Source organism: Hibiscus syriacus, unplaced genomic scaffold (genome assembly GCF_006381635.1).
Source record: "Hibiscus syriacus cultivar Baekdansim isolate YM2019G1 unplaced genomic scaffold, ASM638163v2 tig00109923_pilon, whole genome shotgun sequence".
Taxonomy (NCBI): Eukaryota; Viridiplantae; Streptophyta; class Magnoliopsida; order Malvales; family Malvaceae; genus Hibiscus; species Hibiscus syriacus.
Genome location: NW_024062529.1, coordinates 548,537 through 558,853, shown reverse-complemented (window position 1 = coordinate 558,853; position 10,317 = coordinate 548,537). Strand labels below are relative to the sequence as shown.

Below are 10,317 nucleotides of genomic sequence, written 5' to 3'. Positions count from 1 at the left end.
CTTTTCTTCTCCTCAAATTGATTTTCCACGAAATCCCCTCAAAATAAATAAAAATCCATATCAAGGTTTGACGTTCTAATACTTTAATTTTCTCTTATGGTTGTCCGATGAGATAGGTTTTGAGATATGCTATTTGTCTTCTTTAAATAATACTTCTCACTGTTTGGATTTTCAAATAAACACCTCAAACCCTTTAAATATGAAAAAAAACTCCAAACCTAAAAAAAATGAGTAGATTTTTTTAAAAAATTCACGAGTCTTAAAAATATTTTAAGAAAATCTAAACTGATAATATAATAGAAGACTGTGAGATGAGTTAATCAATGTCTATGGAGGTCACAAAGACGTTAGAGAGTGATGATTTTCGAAAATAACTAAAAATGGACAAAAACATCAATAGTATAGTTTTTAATGGATTAACGAGTTAGTGATATAATTGAACACAGAACCAAAGTTCAATAGTATAGTCGTATCAATTTAAATTTCAATGATAAATTAATATTAAACCTAAAATTCAATAGCATTGAAGTAATTTACCCTTTATTATTTTTATTGACTTTTTTCCCGAAAATAGCAAATAAATTTTTTGATTAAGGATGGCACCCACATGGGATCCTAACGCCTCACATAAGTTTGAGATAAATGTGATCACATGTTTTTAATGTCTGTTTTTCTATCTTGCCACTCACGGAAAAGTTTCCAAAGGCTTTAGTTACATTTTATAAAAAGAATTATTTAATTGAGAGAAAAATATAATTATTGAAACATTTAAAATATAATTAATGAGGACAAAAATAAGAAAAAGTCTTGGGTATTTGATGATATTAATTTAATAAATAAAATAACATGTGGGTATGTTATCTCAGTTTCCTTTAACACGTGCCATCTGATGTTAATGGTTTAACGGTCTTGTGACTAAAATGAAAAATACTTTTATTTAGATGATTAAAGTGAAAATAACCTAAAACTTTAGTGACCTTTATTGTAGTTGACCCTAAAAAATACTTAAAAAGAAAGAAGCTATTATTAATATTAAATATTCATTGAAAAACCGGAGAAGGGCCATCAGTTATGTCGACTTTAAAGCACGTGAAATTATTACAATGAATATGAAGAGAAGCAACGGCGCACTCAGCTGGAAGGCCAAACCAACAGCCAAATCCGGAAGGTACTGGATTTTTTATGTATTCACCATACAATTTCCTTTTTTTTTAAAAATGAAAAACTCGCATGTTCCACGTGCATAAATTGAAAAACAAAGATTTTCCATAAACTGTGAGTGTTTTCTTTATTTTTGTGTTTCACGTTGATGTGCGTTACGTGTTTAATTAACATTTGCTTTTTAAATATATATATCAATATATATACCCCATTTTCTTCTTCATCCTTCCCCTCTCCAATATTATCAGTTTCTTCTTCTCCAGGAAAAAACCTAATTAAAAAGGTTAACTTTCTTCTTTGTTCATCCTCATTAACATCATTATCATATATATATGAAGATGAGACGAAACTGCAACTTGGAACTCCGGCTCCTTCCTTCTGGATTTTCCGGCGACCGTCGCGACATGTGTGTACTTCCCTTTCCTTGGTGTTGGTTTACATTGGGTGCAATGAATAATATTATTTGTGATTGATTTTCTGTGTTTTTTTTTTGTTAAATGATTGAAGGGTGGAAGAAGGGAGCAGTGAAAGCCCAGAAAACCAACATCAACAGCTCACGATTTTCTATAATGGAAGAGTTTGCGTTTGTGATGTTACAGAGCTCCAGGTAATTCTTTTTTAGATTTTAATTCTTCTTTATATTTGGTACATTATAATTTAGGAAGAGGAATGTTATCTTCAAGATTTGAATTCGATATGTCAAAAATAGACTACAAGATTTTGATATTATATTCTCGTATCTACTTTTAGTTAGAAAATCCATGCATTCTAAATTAAGATTTGTGCAGGCAAGAGCAATTCTAATGATTGCGAACCGAGAAATGGATGAAAGATTAAGAACTCCAACATCGGGATCAGAACCGGCTTCGCCATCGTTACAATCTCCGATAAGTAGCCCTAGTACCGGACTTCCCACCGGCATTAAGAGATCGCTTCAACGGTTCCTCCAAAAACGAAAGAATCGAATCCAAGCTACATCTCCCTACCATTAATATTGATTAGTATCATCTTTTATATCTCCTTGCTATTATGTGCAATGGAAGGAATTGGTCTATCATTTTTGGCTAGCAATTACAACTAGTAATGATTTCATTGAATGAGATTGGCCATGGAGGCTTTTTTCATCCTTTTTTTTCCTCTTGTAGATTTGTGTATATTGCTAGTAGCTAGCTTCAAGACCATGATGTATTTTACATTTGTTGATAGTTTGCATATCCATTTTATGTTGATTTACATAATAATTTATTTATATCATTTATGATTTTTAAAAATATATTTTTATATGTATACCAACTAATTATAAATATTATTGGTATTGAATTCAATCATAAAATTTTGATATGATGGTATACAATCACATGATATATATATATATATATATATATATATATATATATATACACGTTTAATTCAAGTTGGAAAAATATGTGAAGTTCAGTTTTGGGGGAAATTTAGTGTGGTAAAAAAAAGTAATTATGTTTTGGGTAAATTACACATGTGACCAATTAATCATGGAGAGATTCAAATGTGACCATTGATCTTTCAATCTTGTTAATCAAATCATTTAACTATTTAAATGATGATAATCAAATCACACGTCGTTAATATTTAATGGATGAGCTAACGTGGTAGTTAACAAAATTAGTATAATTACATATTTATTCCTCATCATTTACACATGTGGCGATTGGCATTATTTGATTAGATAATTAAATTTATTAAATTAAATTAAAATTAGGACCGAATTGATAAAATGTGTTAATAATGAAGACTAAATATGTAATTATACTAATTTTATTAACTATCACATTAACCCTTTAAATGTTAAAGACTTGTAGCTTGATTGATATCATTTAAATAGTTAAATAATCTGATTGATATAATAAAAGGTCGATAGTTAGATTAAAATCATTTCATAGTTAAACGATTATAGGTATAATTAACCCTTATGTTCCTATTTCCTCCAAAAAAAAGATAAAATTAAAAATTAAACCTTCACAAAATATATGATCTTCTATGAAACGCAATGGAAAATTATTTACCACACTATATATAAAAAAAGCCTTGTTCATGTATGAACCTCGTTTTGTATAGGAAATGGACTGTTCGGATTAAATTCAAAATTAAATATATTAAAATATATATATTACTTGCCTCGTTTATTTAGTGTGTTTGTTGATCCAAAAAGATTTTGTGTATATATAAGTATGACATGTGATACGTTATAAAGTCCAAAAACTTAGTCCTACACATGAATGGTATTTAGGCTTGTTCATGTACAACCTTTGTGCTTTAACGACATTTTCATTCAAAGGAAAAACAAACTTTCTTTTTGGTTCTCGAGAAAGTGATAAAAAAAATTACAAACGAAGATTTTAACAATATATTTAATTGTTTCCCATGATGAATTTTAGTACGGACAAATAATGTAAGAACTGTACATCTTTTGGGATGGACATGAACATGTTACAAATATATTGGATGGTATTGGATATATTTTTTTATTAAGCTAAAGTAATTACAATGTAGTATATGTTCTAAATACTCTCAACCATTTGACAATGAAAATTCAATCACTCTTGTAGTCACTGGTGCTCGAATCCATTACCTCTAGGAAGAACAATAATTATTTTAACTACTGAGGTATGTTAGTTTGTGCGAGATTTTGACAATGAAAATTCAATTACTCTTGTAGTTACTGGTGCTCGAATCCATTACCTCTAGGAAGAGCAACAATTATTTTAACCACTAAAGTAAGTTAATTTGTTTGAGATTTGGATATTGGCTTAGTCAGAATGGTCCACATACGTGGGTAGTGTGGGTTAAATCTAAGCATAGTCCTCTCATGCAATAAACATGGGATCCGGATGTGTATAACACAATGTTCCAAAAAAAATGTGCATTGTGCCATAGCTGTCCGGGATCCGATGTCACCTTCACTGTCCATGAAAAATACCAACGAAACTACTCCGAAGATACGTTTGATGTTGAGAAATTTCATAGAAATGTGAAAAGTAAAAGGGTTTAGAATTTGAGGACGATTATCATCTACGTAGATCCATTTATTCCAATTATCAAAAAGGGGCTAAGGTCACCGAAGATACAATTACAAGGACAAATTTCTTAATGATTTCAGTGATTAAAGAAAAGATTGTTCTCCACAAAGATTCAGGGTTCGAGTAGTTGTATTTACAAGGTATATGTACGTTGCAATGACTAAGAAAGATTCATAACAAATACTATCTTAGACTACTAAAAAATACTAGATAAAAAAAGTAGGCATGTAATAATAAGAAAATACATATAAATCAAACATGAGTTTATAAGACACTTAATAACGAATAGAATACTCACTGCATAAGGGATGAGCTTTAAGCCTATTAGTTGAGGAATTCATGCGGATATCCGACCAAATGTTCTAAATGTATGAATTTGAGAATCTTGTGGTAACCTCGTAGAGGTCGCACATTTTTTATTATATTGATCGAGACAAAATTGCTTCTAGAATAGTATCTTTAGAATAGCACAATAAACCTATTTTTTATGATTTATCTTTTATCGTCATTACTAACTTTCTGCTTTATGTCATTCTTTTTCTCAATAATAGTTACATAGATATGGTATATGATATCTATTATGCTGTCATCCGAACATGTATGGGGAATTAATTCCTTATAATTACAAGAAAAATGTAACTATTAACCTAATATTATATATTCTTACAATGATTCTATGGTGTTCAAACACAACCTAAATAACTAAATAATAAATGTAATAAACTGAGATAAATCCAACATGGACAAACCCACACCAAATAGACTCTTCTATACTATTAAACTAAAACTTCTTTTTTTTTTCTCAAATCCAAGGGATGTTTACCCCTAGGTAGGCCTATTTCTCCAAAGGCTTATGCACTTTGAATTGGGCTTATCACTCTTCTCACAGGCTTACACTTGATTTCATACTTTTTTTTAGGGGGGGAGTAGGAGTCCATGATTTTCAGGGTCAAGGGAAATGTGATACAGCTCTACTAGTAGAGATGGATAGAAAGGATGTTGAAAACGGTAATATTCTTTAAAAAACTATTATTTTTATATTTTATGATTTAATCTTATATCTCTTAAAATTTTATATTTTTAAAAGTTCATATTTCTGATATAAAATTATACATGAATCTCTATCGACACAGAAGAGAAGCTAAGCATCTAGACGTGGCCAACCGACCCGGCGATGACATGAACCAGTAGCAACTTCTTTTTATGCTTAAATCATGGTGAAACGGCAGCTAGCAGACAGTGAACCCTAGAGCTCCTCGATGGTCCGTTTCAATGAGTAAACCCAAAAAGAAAACTAAAAAACTGAAGTTTCAAGTCCCTTTACACTTCCTCTTTGTTTGATGGTTCAAATATTTATCATTATCACCCAAAAAATAGGTAAAGGAAAACGATAGTAGTTCATTTGAATCCGGAAGATGATGGAGAATGACAATGGTGATGATATAAAAATAAGTTATAAATTTCATCATTTAACTTTCTTCTTAATTTTTTATGATTAAATCTCTAATTCCAAATTCTTTTTAATTTATCTATAATGAAACATCTTCTTTCAAATTTTAACTGTCGAGAGATGAAGAATGAGAAAACAAGTTGCATATTTTAATTTCATGTTGATCAAATGGTGGATATTATAAATTATCGTGGTTTTAGGTTTATTAGTTTTGAGTTTAGGATTGAATTTCATAAATTTTAAAGTGATTTACGTAAAATCTAAATTGATAAAGTAGTCAAAAAAGATAAAACGAATTTATTGATATTTTTGATGATCAGAGAAGATGAAATTGTCGATATTTTATGTGTTCAGAGAAGACATCAAAAAATGATAATTATAATGTCAACGTAAGACAATAAAACTATAAAACTTTCATCTTTAAAAAATTTCAAAAAAAATAACATGAATAACTCTAAACTGTCATGCTAGTAAAAAGCAGTATATAACTATCATGTCCCTCTTCTATTTTTAATTTAAGGCGGAGTCGATTAAATTTCAATCTAATAATAATAAAGGGACATGATACAAAATTATACGTGTCAGAAATCTGAAATTGTACATGCAGTTCAATTAAACACCAGATCTGACGCATTTTTGCTTCTCTCTTTTTACAAAAAGGCTGCCACAAATGAACCGGCAAACAGAGATGGAGCTTTGTCACCGGATACCAACTACTAATTGTAAATGCCACCCCTCTCTGTCTCTGTCTGCAACTCTTCCTAGTTTCACCATCTCGGTGTACCCTTAAGGCTCTCTGCAATTTTCCCCAGCAAGAAAACGACCCATCATAGCCATTAGATCAGTTAAGATCAATGCTTACAAAAAAGAAAACATGTTTAAAACAACAAAACAAGTTACAATGAACAGTGGTGCTGTGTCTTGGTAAGGACCAAATGAACTGGTCCTACCATTGTACAAAGATGGGTTCTTGTTCTTCTTTCCCTTGAGATCATAAGGTTGGAGGCAAGTTACATTGTCAACCATGCCTCGCTTACCCATGCAAGTCCTGGTTTGTAGATATGTTGAGATATTGCTAGCTAAGTTGTAGCTTGTGCATAGCCCACTGTTGCCTCTAACATCAAGCCTTTCACCAAGTCTGTTGATGAAATCCATTGAGAAGGGCAGTTCCCCGGATAGTTTGTTGTGGATGAGATTAAGCTGGTCTAGATTTGGAAGGTACCCCAGATTTGAAGGGATTGTGCCATTGAGACTGTTGTGGTCTAGTGAAAGAGCTGTGAAATTGTTCAATGCAGACAAGGAGTTTGGTATTGGGCCTGTTAACCCACATCCTGAGAAGGTGATTGATGTAAGGCTCTTGAGGGACCCCAGAAATGAGGGAATCAATGAATTTATGGGATTTGAATCAAATATTAAGTACTGTATCTGCTCTAACCCGGACAGTGTCTCAGGGATTGGATCATTTATGAAGTTATGGCTCAAATCAAGCAAAACCAACCTGTTTAGTTTCCCCATCTCTGGTGGTATCTTCCCATGAATCCAGTTTGAGCACAAATCAAGCTTTTGAAGGAGATGAAGCTGAGCTAAACCAAATGGCACCACCCCAGTAAAGCCATTGGAGCTCAAGTCCAAAATGGCTAAACTTTTTAGTTTACCAAGCCCCTGTGGGATTTCACCTGTTAGATTGTTGTAACTCAGGTCAAGTTGCTCCAAATTGACACACTACCAAGCTCTTGTGGGATTTCACCAGTTAGATTGTTCTGTGACAAAGTTAAGACCCTTAGCTTTGAAAGATTCCCCAAGGTTGGAGGAACTTGTCCGGATAGAGACGGATTTGATTGAAGTGATAGATGCTCCAAGGAAGACAGTGACCCGAACAACGTTGGAGAAAGCAAAACTGTTGATGTCACAAAACAGTTGAAAATGGAGATGGATTTGAGGTAAGGTAGTTTGTGCAAAGAATCTGATATATTGGCAGATAATTTACATGGTGGGGAGGAAACATCAGGGCCAATATGAATGCTTGTAACATGAAAATTATGAGGATCTTCGTCTTCACCGATCTCGCACTCGATTCCAGGCCATGGTGTGTTGGTGCATGGCTCCGGGTGCAGTTCGGCCCAACCAGGTTCATCTACAAGTGAATCTATGACATCAAAAAGTCCCAAAAGCTCACTTTTTTCCACCACAAAATCACTCTCTGCAATCACCCCACATGATAAAACAAGGAACCCAACAAGGAGAAGGGGAAAAGAATCCATGCGAGAACAAAGCTCAAACTCAAAACAACACAGATATAAGCATTCAGAAATGTCGAGTGTAGCATAATAAACCAACCAGAAGGTAAAGCAAAATCTACCAGTTCATTGCTTCAGCCCCTCCCATTGTGTGTCAGTAGAGACGGTGATGGTGTTTGATTGCATTTGAGAGGAGACAGACAGCGACTAGAAGAGGAACAAATTGTCAGGAAATGTATATATATAACCAAACGAAAACAAACAAAAAAAAAACAATATTTTTAAAGAAAAAGGGGAAAAGGGTTGTAGTTTGAAGCATGATTTGACATGCCTTTTCCTCAGTATGAACCATGAAGACGACCCAACATAGCATTGGCTTTTGCAGAGGTAACACAGTTGGGTCTCTCTCAGAGTCTCTTCACTGTCGCTCTATCTATGTATCCGCGGGATTGGCAGCACTCCACCCTACTTGCTTTTGTTTTTACTTCATATACATGGACAGATTATTCAACATCTAAACATGCAATGAACAAAACAAAACAGAATCAAAGTTTCTTTACAACAATATTGCAGGATGAATCAAAGTTTTTTGTTTTTAAATCTTTGCTTCGTTTATGTAAGTTTTAGAGTCTATCCACACTAATCTTTTCCTAGTTTTATGATCTCTTAATAATATTATTAGATACTTTATAACCGAAACCAAATAACTTGTGAATAAACATCGATTCTAGTTATTTTTTAGACGAACCAAATAATTTGTCAACAACTCACTAATAGAGAGCACGATGAGCATTTGATACGAATCTAACTCTATAAGGTCTGATTGTATTTTAAAAGATAAAATTGTGTCATGTTCGAATTAGAGTAAAAACACTCAACTCAACTCAAGAATAATAATATAATTAACCTTTATATATTTAGGGATAAATATTATAATATAACACTCATCTATCTATATTTTCTTCAATTAACTCTTATTTTACCTAATAAAAATAATATTAACTCTTATTTTATAGATAATTTGGATTTGAATAGTTTTACGTGTAGTATATGTTTGTGATGTCAATATATTAAGAAATTTTTTAAATATATAATATCTTTTAATTATCTAATATTATTCAAAGAAAATTCTGTAAGAGAGAAAAATAATTAATATTTTTAGAGTAAATGCATCACATGTCTCTAAATATTATATTCATTTTAAATTTATCTCTAAACTTTTGAAAATTATAATTTTATCTCACTATAATTTTCATTCTAAATTGATCTATACATTTTAAAACATTTCAATGTCATCAGTGGTAAAATGAAATGGTTTTCTCCCTATATGACTCGAGTTTGAGCATTTGTGTCTATAATGTGTGTTTGTGTTATTAATATGTTAAGAAAAATTCTAAACATGTATTATCTTGTAATCACCTCAAACTATTAAAAAATCAATTTCATCTCCAAACTTTTGGTATATGCTAATCACGTTCTATGTTAATAAAATCATTAAAAAAATATTATTTTTCATATAAATATTGGTGTGTATTATGTAATAATATGATTTGGCATAAACAATAATTAATTTTGTATCACGTCCTCCAAAAACATTATTTATAATAAAAATGCAATGTTGTTTGGTTTTACTCTTTCGATTTGTTTTTAATTTTTTATATGTTTTAAAGTTAAATTCACATTTTATTTTAAATCAATATTAATTATTGTTTATGTTTCATCATATTAATATATGATATACGTTAGTATTTACATGACAATTAGCAATTTTTATATTGATTCTATTAACATAAGACGTAACCAACATATATTGATAGTTTGGAGATAAAATTAAAACATTGAAAAAAAATGAGTCTTCATAATTCAAAAATAAAATCAAAATATTCAAAAGTTTAAAATACAATTTTTTAATAATCTAAGGTGATTACAAGGATAATATATGTTCATAATATTTTTCTTAGCCATTGACAATGCGCATATACGTTGGAGACATAATTGCTCGAACATAAAATCTCAAAAGATATCAATATTCCATTTAATCACTTAAATCGAATTCTTAAAGCCCAATTTAAAAGAGAGCCTAGTCACGTTAAAAATTAAAGATTAAATAGACGAAGCCATCTCTTCCGTGTACAATTAATGAAGTTACAAGCAAGCAAGCACACAAAATTGGCCATTTGTTTGGCTGTTAGTGGAGTCTTCCTTGTGTTACTGCCAAACTCTATTTCGTAAATATAATTAAACCCTCAATTAATCTTCTAAAATGACCCCATCATGCAATTAGGACATAGAATTAACAAATTATCTTATGCCATGGGCGCCTCTAATTTATATATATATATATATATATATATATATATAATCATTAGCTTTTTATCTATTGATCGAGTAATCTAAATTGAATATTGTAAAG

At 31.1% G+C, this 10,317-nt stretch overlaps 1 protein-coding gene and 1 pseudogene across 2 annotated transcripts; one reads left to right on the top strand and one right to left on the bottom strand.

Moving 5' to 3' along the window:
- The first annotated feature begins 1,391 nt into the window (after positions 1-1,391).
- On the top strand, positions 1,392-2,360 carry LOC120210348 (protein TIFY 5A). 2 transcript variants are annotated; one of them, XR_005524497.1, is made up of 3 exons: positions 1,392-1,571; positions 1,687-1,768; positions 1,950-2,006. XR_005524497.1 is itself a non-coding variant. In XM_039209105.1 (3 exons), exons 1-3 carry the CDS (start codon positions 1,494-1,496, stop codon positions 2,151-2,153), a joined length of 378 nt encoding a protein of 125 aa, XP_039065036.1. In that variant the 5' UTR covers positions 1,392-1,493; the 3' UTR covers positions 2,154-2,360. The 2 variants fall into 2 exon arrangements, 1 of the variants encoding a protein (XP_039065036.1); XM_039209105.1 differs by having other exon boundaries at positions 1,392-1,567; positions 1,669-1,768; positions 1,950-2,360.
- Positions 2,361-6,524: 4,164 nt separating this feature from the next.
- Positions 6,525-7,970, bottom strand: LOC120210344 (annotated as a pseudogene).
- Between the last annotated feature and the right edge of the window lie 2,347 nt (positions 7,971-10,317).